This window comes from Nyctereutes procyonoides, unplaced genomic scaffold (assembly GCF_905146905.1).
Source record: "Nyctereutes procyonoides isolate TBG_1078 unplaced genomic scaffold, NYPRO_anot_genome, whole genome shotgun sequence".
Lineage (NCBI taxonomy): Eukaryota > Metazoa > Chordata > Mammalia > Carnivora > Canidae > Nyctereutes > Nyctereutes procyonoides.
The window spans coordinates 18179989-18196072 of NW_026575040.1; the positions used below are offsets into that span (position 1 = coordinate 18179989).

The 16084-nt window shown below is 34.8% G+C and overlaps 1 protein-coding gene across 8 annotated transcripts in view; it reads right to left on the minus strand.

Moving 5' to 3' along the window:
* Nucleotides 1-16084, minus strand: part of TCF12 (transcription factor 12) — a 375082-nt gene that overhangs the window by 108029 nt on the left and 250969 nt on the right. For all 8 annotated transcript variants that reach the window (XM_055319710.1, XM_055319706.1, XM_055319716.1 and 5 more), the window contains one exon: nucleotides 8614-8678. In XM_055319710.1, coding sequence (XP_055175685.1) covers nucleotides 8614-8678 — 65 coding nt within the window. The remainder of the gene's footprint in view (nucleotides 1-8613; nucleotides 8679-16084) is intronic.

Below are 16084 nucleotides of genomic sequence, written 5' to 3' on the forward strand. Positions count from 1 at the left end.
ATTCTCCTGTTGATGAACATCTGGATTTCCAAGTTTTAGGCTATAGTGAGTAAAACTGTTACAAACATTTTTGAGGAGAAAGTTTTTTGTGAACAATGTTTTCATTTGAATTAAATACCTGAGAGTAAATTGCTGAGTCATGGGGCAGATACATGTTTAACTTTTAAGAAACTGCCAGTTTTCCAAAGTCATTATACCATTTTACAGTCCCGTTAGCAATGTATCATCTTTTCAATTTTAGCTGTTCATACAACATGTTAGTTGTATACTAACATGTCACTCTGGTTTTAATTTTCATGTGCCTAACAGCTAATAATGTAGAACATTTTCCTTTTGTGCAGATTGCCCATTTGTATTTTTTTTAAGAATTTTTTTAAAGGTTTTATTTATTTATTCATAATAGATACAGAGAGAGAGAGAGAGAGAGAGAGAGAGAGAGAGAGAGAGACACAGGCAGAGGGAGAAGCAGCTCCCCACAAGGAGCCCAATGTGGGAGTCCATCCCAGACCCTGGGATCACACCCTGAGCCGAAGGCAGATGCTCAACCACTGAGCTACCAGGCGTCCTCTTTTTTAATAATTAAAAAAAACTTATTTATTTATGAGAGAGAGAGGGAAAGAGGAAGGGAGGGAGAGGGAGAGAGAATCTGAAGCAAACTTTGCACTGAGGGCAGAGCCCCATGGGGGGCACAATCCCACAATGGCGAGATCATGACCTGAGCCAAAGAAGCAGAAACTTAATTGATTGAGCCACCCAGGTGCCCCCTCATTTGTTTATCTTCTTATGTGAAGTGTCATTCAAGCGTTTTGCCTATTCATTCTTTTTTTTTTAAGTAGGCTCCACATCTAGTGTGGAGCTCAATGAAGCACTTAAAGTCATGACCCTGAGATTAAGACCTGAGCTGAAATCAAGAGTCAGATGCTGAACCCACTGAGCTACCCAGGTGCCCTATGTTTTGTCCATTTTAAAAGAACATGGGTTGCTTGGTTATTATTGAGTTGTCAGGGATCATTTTGTCAGATACACGTATTGCAAACACTTCTCCCAATTTGTGGCTTCTCTTTTCATTTTCTTGATAATCACAGATTTTTAATTTTTTAAAAAAGATCTTATTTATTTGAGTGAGTGACAGTGAAAGAGAGAGAGAGAGAGACAGACAGACAGACAGACAGGCTCCCCACTGAGCAAAGAGCTGGATGCAGGGCTTGATTCCAGGACCTTAGATCACGAGCTGAGCCAAAAGTAAACATTTAACCAACTGAGCCGCCTAGGTGCCCCAATCCTTTGCCTTTTCAAATGAACTTTTATTTTTTGTTTTTAATTTTCCTCTCAATTTTATTTATTTATAAAAGATTATTTATTCATGAGAGACACAGAAGGAGAGAGGCAGAGACACAGGCAGAGGGAGAGAAGCAGGCTCCATGCAGGGAGCCCGATGTGGTTCAATCCCGGAACTCCATGCCCTGAGCTGAAGGCAGACACGTTTAACCGCTGAGCCACCCAGGCGTCCCTCAATTTTTATTTAAATTCTATTTAACACACAGGGCAATACTGGTTTCAGGAATAAAATTCAGTGGTTCATCAATTACATACAACACCCAGTGCTCTTCATACCAAGTGCTCTCCTTAATACCCATCACTCATCTAGTCCATCCCCCAATCTTCCTCCATCACCCCTCAGTTTGTTCTCTATCATTAAGAGTCTCTTATGGTTTGTTTTTCTCTCTCGTTTTTTAGCCCCCTTCCCATGTGTTCATGTTTTCTTTCTTAAATTCCATATGAATGAAATCACACAGTATTTGTCTTTCTCTGACTTATTTTACTTAGCATTATATACTCTAGCTCCATCCATATTGCTGCAAATGGCAAGATTTCATTCTTTTTGATGGCCAAATATTTTTATATATTAATATATAAAATATAAATACAATAATGTTTTATATACACACACATATACGACCTCATCTTTATCAGTCGATGGACATTTGGGCTCTCTCCATAGTTTGGCTATTGTTGATAATGCTGCTATAAACATTAGGGTGGGTACCCCTTTGAATCTGTATTTTGTATCCTTGGGTATATACCTAGTAATGCATTTGCCAGATCATAGGTTAGTTCTAACTTTTTGAGGAACTTCCATACTGTTCTCCAGAGTGGCTGCACTAGTTTCCATTCACCCAATACTGCAAGAGGGTTCCCCTTTCTTCACATTCTCGCTAACACTGATGTTTCTTTTGTTAATTTTAGCTATTTGGACAGGTGTGAGGTGGTATCTCATCATTTGTATTTCCCTGATGATGAGTAATATTGAGCATCTTTTCATATACCTGTCAGCTAGGTGGATGAAATAATTTTATGTAATATCTAAAAAAGGCCTGCTAGAATTCTGACTGGGACTATATTAAATCTATAGGCTAATGGAAAAAATATCTAAATGATACTGAGTCTTCCAATTCATGAACATGGCATTTCTATTTAGTTAGATCCTCTCTGATTTAATCAACTCCCAGCAATATTTTACAGTTTTCACTGTTGAAGTTTTACAATCTTTTGTTAAGTGTATCCATCAGTATTTTATGCTTTTTGATGTAACTATAAATAGTCCTTTTTTGTTCATTTTCTAATTGTTCATTGCTGGTGTGTAAAAATAGAATTATTTTTTAGATGGACTTTATACCCTGTGACAAAGCAAGAGGTTTATTAGTTCTGAAAGTTTTCTTTTTTTCTTTTTTAAAGATTTTATTTATTTATTTGAGAGAGTGAGTGCACAAGCAGGGGGAGAGGGAGAAGCAGACTCCCTGCTGAGCAGGGAGCCCGATGTGGGGCTTGATCCCAGGACTCTGGGATCATGACCTGAGCCAAAGGCAGATGCTTAACTGACTGAGCCGCCCAGGCGCCCCTGAAAGTTTTCTTGATGATTCCTTTGGACTTCCCACATGCACAAACATGTCATCTACAAATTCACCTTAATTTATTCTTTTCCAAATTTTATCTTTTTGCTTTGACTTATTACACCAGCACATAAAATTCAAGTGATGAGCATGGAAATTCTTACCTTGTTCCTAATATTAGAGTAGGGAGGAGGAACATTTAGTCTTTCACCATTAAGTATGCTGTTAGTTATAGATCTTTCATGTAGGTCTTTTATCAAACTGAGGAAACTGCTTTCTATGGTTAGTTTGTTGGGAGGTTTTATTATGAATATTTCATTTTTGTTGAATATCTTTTCTACATCTATGGAAATGATCATATTGTTTTTCTCCTTACTTCTGTTAATGTGCTGAACTAAACATTTGAAATGTTCAGCCAAACTTACATGTGTGGTTTTATTGCTCACCTCATAAAATGAGCTGTAAAGTGTTTCCTCCTTCTCTATTTTCTAAAATAGTTTTTAGAAGATTGGGGTTTTTTTCCTCTGAGCATTTGAAAGAATTCACCAATGAAATCATGACCCTCAAGCGTTTTATGTGTTTTCTCTCATAAACAATTTTTACTCCCCCTCCCTTCTTTATTTTATTTTACTTTAATTCCAATATAGTTAACATACAGTGTTATTTAGTTTCAAGTGTACAATATAGTGATTCAACAATTCCATACATTACCCAGTGCTCATCACTCTTTGTGGATTTTTGAAGTTAATTTATTTTCACTAATAGATACACAGCTATTCAGAGTTTCTTTCACCTTGTCCTTATGGTATTTCTGAAGAAATTTATCTTATCTAAATTATCAATTTTTTTTAAAGGATTTTATTTATTTATTCATGAGAGACACAGAGAGAGAGAGAGAGGCAGAGACGCAGGCAGAGGAGAAGCAGGCTCAATGCAAGCAGAGGAGAAGCAGGTTTCCAGGATCAGGCCCTGGGCCGAAGGCGGTGCTAAACTGTTGAGCCACTGGGGCTGCCCCTAAGTTGTCAAATTAATTGAATTAAGTTATTCACAATATTTATTATCTTTTTCATGTATATATGGTTTATAATGTTAACCTCCCTTCTATTGCAGATATTGGTAAATTGTGCTCTTTCCCCTTCCCTCTCCCACTTTGTCTTAATCAGTCTAGCTAAGAGATGTTAACTTTATGGATCCTTTTAAATAAAAATTCTGGTTTTGTTAGTTTTTCTTATTGTAGTATTACATTGATTTCTGCTCTTATTTGTATTATTTGCCTCCTATTTATTTTGTGCTTCATTTTCTAGCTTCTTAGGGCAGAACCTCAGGTTGTATACCACAGATCTATTATTATTATTATTTTTAAATACAAGCATTTAAAGCTATACCTCTCCTCCTAGGCACTGCTGTAGCTACACCAACAAATTTTGTTATACCATATTTCACTATAATTGAATCAGAAATAGTTTCTAATTTACTTTTAATTTTTTAAAATCACAGTTTACCCATGGGTTGTTTAATTTTAAAATATTTAGTGTTTCTCTAAGTATCTTACTGACTTCTAATTTAATTCTCTTCTGGTCAGAGAATATGCTGCATGATTTCAAATCTTTTCAGTTTATTGACACTAGTTTTATGGATTAATTTAGCACATGACTCAATCTTGTTGAATATAACATACACCCTCAAAATCAATGTATATTCTTCATTTGTTGGGAATAAAGTTTTATAAATATCAATGAGGTCAAGGTAGCAGATAATAAATGAACCAAGTTTTTTTGTCTATTTTGTCAGTTGCTAAGAAAGGTATTCAAACACTTAATTATAATTTTATATTTGTTTACTTCTCTCTTTAATTCTATCAATATTTGCTTCATTTATTTTAAAGCTCTGTTATTAGGTACATACATATTTATCATTATTGTATCTTCCTGAGGTACTGACTCTGATGATTTATTTTATCATTATTAAATTTCTGTATATAGGGAGACTGGCTATAATGGGAAAAGAGGATGGTTAAGAAGCAAATGGTATGGGTAAATTTCCAAATAACTAAGTACTACCTGAGTTTAAAGTTATTTGCCATTTTCTAAAGCATATAATATCTGAATGCTGATGAAATTTAAACCTCTTTGAAAAAACCAAGACCCTGTCTCTTCTGGGTTTGAACACTTGGAGAGAAGAGAAACTTATGTAAATTACTTGAATACAAACTTGTTTAACAGATATCAGTGAAAAGCCGTTGTAATGATAAAAGGATTTATCACATCATGGTGAAATATCATACCTATAGTTAATAAAGATGATGGTTTCTATGTTCTGTATTCAATCAATTAAAAAAATTTGATTGCAGAATGATCTATCAATGTTTCCAGTAATATCACTACACCAGTTTCCTTTTAATGGCTCGTCAGTTATGGGATTGCCATGAAAGTAATATGAGACCCACTTAGCAACATATTATTACATCATCTTACATGAAGCAAGGCCCATCAGGCATTATTAAATTAGACTGAATTTTGTAGAATGTCAGCAGCATTTTATGTACATTAATAGCAGGGCTAATGTTCCTTTGGGGATTATGTTGAAGAAAAATGGTTTCAAAGTGGCATTTGGATATAATTTTGCAGTCACTATTTACATTTCCTTTTATTATCATTGCGTGGTTAAGATTTTTATGATATTTGTGAATACATAACACAAAATGGCAGTCAATATGTTATTTTAGTGTATTGTCTTTATGACCCATAATAACAAATACTGTTTGGAATACAGGTTTTTCCTTGGATAGGAGTGATACATCTTATTTAACTCTTGAATATCCTGAGTTTACTATTTAGTATTTAGGCCTCAAATCAGCTGGTGCCATCCATTGTAATTTTGTCTCCCAATTGCAGCATAGTCAGAGCTAAGTAACAATAATAAACAGCAAGGTCATTGTTCCTTTCACAGTGAGGAATTATTTTACTTGTTTTAAGTGCCATGCCCTCCTTATCTTCACTGATGCTATTTGTCTTTGCTGCAGTAAAATCTGTCCTCTGTGCTGAATTTTGGGCTTCCTCTTTGGGGCTCATGCCCAAATGAGTTAATTATTAATTATTTACAAATGAGTTCTGTGAGTTCTTAACAAATTTTCCCCTCACTTGAATACTTTTAAATTTCTTGTATATAGCAATTTTATTATTTTACATTTCATACATTCTTGTAACATTGTTTCTCTTTTCCATAGGCTACCTGATCTTTCCAAAGGGTTATAAACAATTGTTAAACACTGATCTTATAGTTTCTCCCTTTTTTATACTCAGTAGATGTTTATATTTGGCATATAGAAAAGAACTGGGTTTCTCACAGCATAATCCCCAGTCCATGTGAATTAGTCTCAACTAGGGCAGTTGTTTAAAATATAAATTCCCAGGTCCCTCCTCAACAAATTAAAATGAAATGGTAGTAAGGGCATAGTCTAGGAACTGGAGACTGTTATACTGTAGTTAAAAGCATCAATCATGTGTTTAGTAGGTTTACCACTTGCTAGATGCATGGCCTTGAGCAAATTACTTAATACCTCTGGAGAACATCCATTTCCAATCTGAAAACTGGGTGCTGTTAAAAGGATTTTAATTCAGTAAATGGTAGTGATTGTTATTACAGTGCTATGCATCTAGGTTTAAAATAAATGTTTTCTGATATGAATTGAATCTGGTATTGTACACCTCAAACTAATATAACACTGTATGTTAATTACATTAGAATTAAAATAAATAAAAATCATGAAAAGAAAGGAATTAAATCTGGTATAAACACATACCAATCTTCGGAAATACTGTTAAGATTTGTCTTTCAAAACTAGAAAATTATATGAATAGAGCTTACCACAACAATATCTTTGCCAAGAGAGTATAAAAAATATAAGTGGAAACTCATTAATATAAGCATTAACTGATATATTAGATGCAGTTGTAGTTTCTCTGGTATGTTAGATGCAGTTGTAGTTTCTAAGAGCTTACAACCATTTTTCCCTCAAGTTTAGCAACAGTGTTAACATTAGACCAGTGGCTCTCAAATCTTTTTCGTGTCTTAAAAAATAGTATTAAGGATTCAAAAGAGCTTCTGTGAAGTTTATCTCAGGAACACAAGAATGATTTAACAGATCAAAGAAAAGCAATGCAAGTTACCATATTATAATACCACTGTTGGGCACTGTTACATATACCACATATACCACTACTGGGCACTGTTTTAACTCCTCCGCTGTAGCATTTATCCATGTGCACTCTTAAACGTGTGTTCTCTCTACATACAAACACTTCCCAATCTATGTACAGAGACTGGTAAGAATAAAGGAGAAAAAAATCACTAGAGTCATGAGTTACTGTGATGGGGTTGTGCTAAGGATTTTCTCTCATTTCCCAAAGCCAAGTGAGAACTCTCAGAGATTCAATATGAGGCATTTCATGGAACAACAACGATCTTTTCTGATGAGACTGTGAATATAATGACTTGAACGAATAATACAGAAATAAACCACCTCCCCAAAACCAAATAGCTTTTGTTTTGTAGGTTATATGCATGGGAAAAAATGTAAATGTGCATTTTGTAAAATATAGGCTTTCACAAGTATATGCAGTTTAACCTTCAGAGACCTACAAAGTAGGTGGAAGCAAAACTGCTAATTCTACCTTTCAAATGAGGAAGTCAATGTAAAGATAGGATTGACAGTTAAATGACTTTTCTTAGGGACCATAGATCAGTAACTTGTAAAGACTGGATTTGAACCTAGGTGTTCTGATTCTGAATGGCACAATTACAGGAAATATATTAGATAGAGTAATACTATTAGAATAAGAGTTAAAATTGGTGCAATGGCCATGTCTAAAATTAGGGCGGACCTCATGAAAGCCATGTAGACAGCAGAAAATAAATTTCATACATGCTGCCTTTCTTTTCTATTCTTTTTTGGCTTGATTCTGTTGGGAATCTACAGGTGAGCTGTGTGTTTAGGATTCTCTCTAAAGATAGGGGAAAAAAATAAGCAGAGAAACGGCTGTAAAATTACAACATGCTAAGAACTGAAACAATGCTTCCGAGTCAAAGAGACTTTTGGAAGCCTAAAGAATTGGCTAGAGTGTAGGAATGAAATGAAAATACTTAGAACATCAGTAAGTTTAACATTACAGGACAGTGGGACACCTGGGTGGCTCAGTGGTTGAGAGTCTGCCTTCAACTTGGGTCATGGTTCCAGGGTCCCAGACAGAATTCCACATTGGGAGCCTGCTTCTCCCTCTGCCTATGTCTCTGCCTCTCTGTGTCTCTCATGAATAAATAAATAACATCTTTAAAAAAAAATTACAGGACAGTAAAACTACACAGAGCAATTGTATGTTCTTCATGTAATGTATCAGCAGCTCCACTTTTTTTTGAGGAAATATGCAAAAATCATTTCCAGATATGATAAGCACTTTGGAAAGGGGTAGCAAGATAATTGTTACTTTGCTTCCAATTTAGATGGAGGTGAGTTATAAAAATCTTTGATGGTAGAGAAAGTCTGTTGAATTGGGGAAGAAAAACCATTTTAAGCAGAGGAAGAAGAAAATATGTTTAAAATTTTACATTTGGTTACACATTAAAGGCACAAATTATGGTGAAATTGGATAAATTTCTACCTCCTCTATCAAAGTTTTTATGTATGTGTTAAAAATAACCTCACTTTTGTATTTATTAAACTTACTTGACAGCCTGGTAATCCGGTGTCTCTGCTGTACAGGGAAAATGAGCCTCTCTCTGATGTTTTTCCTATAAAACAAAGAAAATAACTATACAAAAATCCTCATTTATTGACAATCAATTCAACTTCTAGACCATTCATAGTAATTACGTTGTGATTTGGAAGTACACAGTATAAATTGGAAACAAGAAGATAAAATCCAATAAGTAAAATTAAAAGAAAACTTACTATCATTCCAGTCAGTTTAACAAATTCTAGCTTTTATAGAATAGCATGTGTTTTATTAAATATCCTCCATTGTGAAACAGTGAAAAAATATTCAAGAGAACAAACATCTATATAGCCAACAATATGATCTACCCAGTAGGGAGAATAATGTTTTCCCATATTTGCTTAGACTGAGTATTTCTCCTCCTTCTCCTTTCTCTCTCAAAAATTAAAACAATGTAGATATAGTTCAATTCTCACCCTAGACCCTAAGATAACCATTAGCAAAAGGTTAGAATATATGGTTCCCATGTATATTTTGAAAGTTTAATATGTATTCATGTACTCAAACAATACACATTACTGTTTGTGTTTAATACATTTAAACAGATGGGATTATATAGTATCTATCCCTTTTGACATGTGCATTTCCACACAATATTATGCTTTTGAGATACATGTTGATAATAGACACCTAGTTTATTCCTTTTTACTGCTATAAAATGTCCCATTATACAAATAAAACCCACAGCTGATCTATTCTCCTACTGAGAAATAGTTTCTAGTTTGTTATCAGGAAGAATGGTGAAACAAGTATCTTCGCACATGTGTTATACATACGTAAGACTTTCTCAAGGATAGACACAAAGAAGTGGAGCTGGATTAAAGGGTGCATACTTTCAACTTTATATGTATTGCCTTACTATTCTCTAAAGTCATCATGCCAATTTATATTCCCAGAAATGTGTACAAATTCCTTTTGGGAGTATATCTGCAGTTCAAAAGTTGGATAGTTAAATGTCAGAAATGTTATGAGCCAGTTCTAGAGGGAGAGTAGATGTCCCACAGTGCTGATACTGGCAGCAGTTCTTACTTACTTGCTTTTCAATATACTGTTCAGTAAATTTACAAATATTAAATATAAAGGTTTTAACTAAGCAGTCTCACAAATAAGACATGTTGCTCAAAAAGACTTCTGTAAAGATCACAGTTTGATGTTAATATTAAAGATGGAGACACAAATAAACAATGACAATAGAGCTAATTCTTTTTCTCCATCCCAAGGTAAAAACAGTAACAATATAATTAAATATGACCAATTATCCAAAATATTTAAAATTACTTTTTTTAAACTTCCCCATAATTATATACTATAAATTGAGGTATTAGCTTGTGATTATATAAAAATGTATAGTTTATCAAATTTTAAAACTCCACACATAGATGGGATGCTCAAAATTATTTGCTGATATAGTGCATAAAATTAAAAAAAAACTTAGGAGACATATGAACTAATATTTGATTATTTTCACTGACGTATACATGCCACAGTGGCCAACTGATATAAAATCTTGCTACTCTAAATTTGGCACATAATGACTCCTTAAATATACAAAATAATCCTTGTAATAACAAAGCTAGTTATTAGAAAATACTGTAATAATTCAGGGTATAATTTCGGAACCCATTAGGACATTATAGCACATGTCTTAAAATCACTTACTGGCTATTAGTGTTGAACCACAGATTTCAGGTGAGGTAACATCAACACATAAAAATGCAGATTTATGAGAAAAGGTTAATTAATGTGGTCTATTTGCCTCACAGTTTCACTATAAAGCAGTATGTTCTACATAAAGAGCTTTAATTTGCAACATATCCATATGGAATGAAAGGAAAAGACTGTAACTCTCTAAGGATGTATCTTTTACAAGTAAGACTGCGTTTAAGAGTCAAGATGATATATGGGGGTTCTGGGCTCTACTCGTCTACTCTTGGAATCCAACCTCACAAAACCACGAAAAGATGGTACTTTTGCAATGGTGGCATACATTCCCGGGCCTCATCAAAATGATCAGAAACTGGGCTGAACCAAGAAGATGGCAGAGACTGAAGGGAAATGCCAACTCAGGATTACTGAGGGAAAATAACAGCACATATTTATGGTTTGGAGGTATTACTTTAATCAAATAAACAAATTTATTAAAAATCATTCTCAGTATATCTTTTTTTTTTTAAGTAGGGGCCCAGCGTGAGTTTGAACTTCTGACCTTGAGAACAAGACTTGAGCTGAGACCAAGAGTTGGACACTTAACTGACTAAACCACCCAGGCGCCCCAACGGGTCTTCAACTTTAAGAAAATAATGCCTTTAACAACAAATGATGTCTCATGTACTTGACAGGATAGAATTGGGAGACTATATTAACATTTTCAACAAACACCAGAGTTAAAAAAAAGATTATATTTGTCTTTCACCATAATATAGCATCAATTTATTACTGGTTGAAATACTCAATAGGCCCTCTCTACCTTGCAAATTCTTCCTGAAACATTAAACAACTAATAAAGACTTAAAGCTAAACAACAAGGTCTGTTAATTTTCATTCAAATGTACCAGAGTAAGAAACTTTTATTTTTCAATTGTTCAACTAGAAAAGGGAACAAAGTAAGAGATCAGTATTAGCTCTGTTTTTAAACCACTTTCAATACAATTTTAACTGCAGGAAAGAGTGTGGAGGATATTGTTATTTAAGAAAAAGCTTTTAAGCCTACTTTCCTGTGCCTATTAAACTTTGTAAACTTATTCCTTTCACAAGGATATTCAAATCAGAGAGAAGGAAAACTAATTTAACATAAGCTAAAAACATCAGAGTAAACGTTTCTTCTGAAATGGGAAGTTGATAGTTTGTTTTTAAAATGATACTTAACCTATTCAAACAGATTTTGAAATGTAAATACATTTTCATTTCATTCCACCTTTCATTTATTAGGAACTAGTAGTTATTTCTGAGGGACTTAGAAATTTGGTTACTCTTGAAATATAATAATGCATAGTCAGTCTGAGATTTAGAGGACATTCATCTTTAATGCTTTCAAAATTACTTGTTTATAAAAACTATTTCCATGAATTAAAATGAATCTCTATTTTATCTCAGGTGTCTAAAAAATAACACCTTTAACTATTTATTATGATTTTCTGCTAAGTATTACATTTATATGTTATATGTAGGTAATTTTAATATATTAAAACACAGTTGAGTAACTGTTAGTAACTGAGCAGGTATCTAACTTCTCCCTTGAATGGTAAGTGATTTGGAAATCAGATCAGCTAAAACCAAGATGTTAGCTTAGAGAGGAGAGTATCTGAAAGGGCAGTCTTGTGCGTTTTAATACTTGCAGAACTATCAGGCTAAGATGGAAGCAAGATTACACTGTCCAGTCTCAGTGAAGAGACTTAGGAATAAAGGAGAAAGTAAAGAGATGCGTTATTTTACCTTATTATGAGAAAGAACTCTCAGAAAACAGAATAAAACCTGTGCAGAAAACGATGATATTCCTGGTATTCTTATTAGTACGGAGATCTGTGGAACAATTAACTCTTTTGTTGTAGATTTATTTATTAATGCAGTGGAAGACTTAACGGACACTTTTGGCAACCAAGTTACTAGTAGTTAAGTCACAGTGAGTTCATGTTTATTGGACCTTTGGGTATTTTATAATGGAATGGGTCATTCAAATATTTTGTCCACTTTTTCCCTTTTAGATTGTCATTTACCTGTTGATTTGTAGGAGTTCTTCGTGTATTTTTGATACAAGATTTTTATTTTCTCTATGTAAATATTTTCTATAGGTTGCCTTTTCACTCTCTTAATGGTGTCTTTTGATAAACAGATATTCTTCATTTTAATATAGGCTAATTTGTTCACTTTTTGTTATATGTACTGTTTAAAAAACCTCTGCCTATACCAAGGTTACAAATCTATTTTACCATGTTTTCTTCTGAAAACTTTACTGTTTGTCTTTCACATCTAAACCTGAATTTGGTTTTTAATGTAGATTGGTGGGGGTGAGGGAGGTCAAGATACATGTTTTTCCATAGAGATATCCAAGTGACTTCAGTATAATTTACTCAAAATATAATCTACATCTTAAGAATATCATCATGGCTGCCTGTGAAGAATAAATTATAGGAGAACAAGTGCAGAAGCAGGTAGACCAATTAGAAGACTACTGAAATAATCCAAATGAATTAGAACATTACTAAAATAATCCAGATGAAAGTTAATGGTGGCTTTAAAATTCTTTCAATTCACTGAAGTTAGGTACTATTAAGTCCCCATTTTACTAATGAGGAATAATTTGCCCAGGGTCACGGAATTAATAAGTAGCCAAAAGAACCAAAATACAGGGCTATCTGACCCCAAATTATTAACAGCACACTATACTGCACTGTTTTCCAGTGGAGGCTTAGAACACAGTTCCCATATTCAGATCATATATGTACATATTTCGTGAAGCCCAAATATAGTATAAAAATTTTTCTCTGTTTAGGGCAGCCCTGGTGGCGCCGCGGTTTAGTGCCGCCTGCAGCTCAGGGTGTGATCCTGGAGACCTGGGAACGAGTCCCATGTCGGGTTCCCTGCATGGAGCCTGCTTCTCCCTCTGCCTGTGTCTCTGCCTCTCTCTCCCTCTGTCTCTCATGAATAAATAAATAAAACCTTAAAAAAAAAAGAGAGAGAAATTTTTCTCTGTTTAGCCCTCTTAGTAGCCTCTATCAATCAAATGATTTGGCACTGTCTAATCCTGCTGAAAAGAGAGATGGATGACAAATCATCACCAAAATGACAGGAAGCAAAACCCAACTACTCCAAAGACTGGTTCTAAATATAGAACATGGTCAGTTATGCTGGTTTTACTCACAGGTAACTGATACTCTTTTCAGTTCTCACAAAGGGCACATGTTGATGTTTTCCTTACTTCAAATGCCTGTTTAGGAAAGTATCTATACTGATCTTGTTTTTCTGGGTCTGTTTTTTAATCTGTAAAATGAACAAGTTGGACAAGATCAGAGGGGATACAACAGCATCCTGAGAGGTTGGAATCAAGGAGATGTGTTTCTGTGTCTATCTTTAAAACAATTTAAAATATTTAATTGCTGAGCCATGAAAATGGACTTGGCAAAACTCGTATTTCAGGGAATATAACTGACTGAGAGTTCCAGCCACCATGTTCTGAAGTGATGGCTTCTACACAGAGGCCCACGTGCATCCAACATGCTTAGGTAGAGAATGTGGGGCAAACTAAAGCACATTTCTTTCCGGGAGACGTGGAATTCCTATATTGACCAACTTTGGCTTGAGAACTCCCTGGCTGCTTTGCTGAGCCCTCCTTATAGTGCACAGCAGTCTAGAAATCTGTTCTCCTTTGATCTCAAAAAGTCTTGAGACTGCTGTGGGCAAGGTGACGAACCATTTGCTGACTAGCCACTGTATGTGAGGCACTATGAGAGATGCTTTACTTACATTGCTGGTACCATTGCCAGCTGTATTCTTCTTCCTACTAGAAATCCTGTTAATACCAAGGAGTGATTTTTTTTTAATTTTTATTTATTTATGATAGTCACAGAGAGAGAGAGAGAGAGAGGCAGAGACACAGGCAGAGTGAGAAGCAGGCTCCATGCACCGGGAGCCCGATGTGGGATTCGATCCCGGGTCTCCAGGATCGCGCCCTGGGCCAAAGGCAGGCGCCAAACCGCTGCGCCACCCAGGGATCCCCCAAGGAGTGATTGAAGGAAGCTGATAACAGGTGTGAGATATGACAGTAAAATTGCAGTATCTCTGCCCTAGATCTTAATTTACTGGTTGTAGAAACCTCTCCCTTAATACTTTCCTGGCTGTAGGTGTTCTTTACCTACCAACTCAAAATAATGTTTTTATGAAGAAATGGCCAGAGACAGAGATATTATGAAAGATATAGCTGGATCAGCATTTCATTTATTTCTGTAGTGGTTTTGTTAAATACATGAAAATTTACAACTAATTGAAGTTTCGTAATGTTAATGAATAGATACTACTCATAAAATCATTATTGACTTCGTGAGTAATAGCACAAATTAGAACAAATAGTTTCCCTATTTGTCTGAAAGCCAGTATTATTTCAGTGTTCACTGTTTTAAGGCATTTGGAATTGCATTAAAGTAAATTCAAATTCACCATCTATTACATAAAAAACCCCATTATATTTTAAGTGGGCAGCACTAGACTGATTTTCTTAAAAGATAAAGGCTTAACCTAGAAAAAGAATCCTTGAATGTTTCAAAAAAAGTTACCTAGATCAACTATGTTTCAAACTGGGTGAGGGTGAATTGGTGACGGGCACTGAGGGGGACACTTGACGGGATGAGCACTGGGTGTTATTCTGTATGTTGGTAAATTGAACACCAATAAAAATTAATTTATAAAATTAAAAAAAAATAAATTTGAGCTACTGTTGATGAAAAAAAAACTATGTTTCAAACTGAAATATTCTAATACATATAAGTCATGAGAACTTTTCCAGACTTATTTTTTAGAGGAACAATATGAAATCCCTACATAGGCCAATCTAAATATTTTTGGGCACAAATCTAATTAAGATCACAGTTTTATGAGCAGACTGTCTTCCTCCCCCCTTAGGTATCTTTGAAAAATCATTATTTACCCAACATCTTTGCTCATGGGAGAAGCTTTTCCTTTTTTTTTTTTTTTTTTGTGGATGAACACTACCACAAGTTTCATACAATTTCAATCACACTAACCACTTGGAGAAACATAAAAGCACATTACCCTACAAAGTGGGGAAATCTGCAATGCCATTTGGTATATGGCAGAACAGAGACCTAGGATTCTGATTACTGGATTCATCTCTTGGCTCCTGCTTCTCTCGCACTGAGTGAACTAGACAAGTTACAAGTCACTTAACATCAATGCCCCCACTCACTCTTTGAGGAAAATCAACTCAGTAGCATGTACCTCACACAGGCCTGCACAGTTTAATTACTGCTTATAAAGTACTTGGAAATTCTTGTCTAAAAGAACCTGGGCTGATGCTAACTACTAGTATTACTAATTTCATTTTCGTAGTAATCTGCTTAAGCTTACACAGAAAAAACTAGAAAGGATCTCAAACTAACAGATTTTTTAAAGGAAAGGAAAGAGAGAGGGTTTTAACATAAATGCCTGCCTATTTTCTTCACGACAATTTGTTTAAGTATTATTGGCTAACATTCGTGCCAAGCACGCTGCTGGCTACATTGAAGATATTTAAATATCTAGTGCCAACAAGCACAGCTGCTGGACTCTCTATGCCCTCCTCTTGTTCACTCCATGCCAAATTACTCACACAGCTATGAATGATGAGGCAGCAGCACAGGAAAGTGCCAAGTGTGCGTGAGATTAGTGATAAACCAGAGGATCCCTATAGAGGTCAGTGATTAGCAAGTTCCC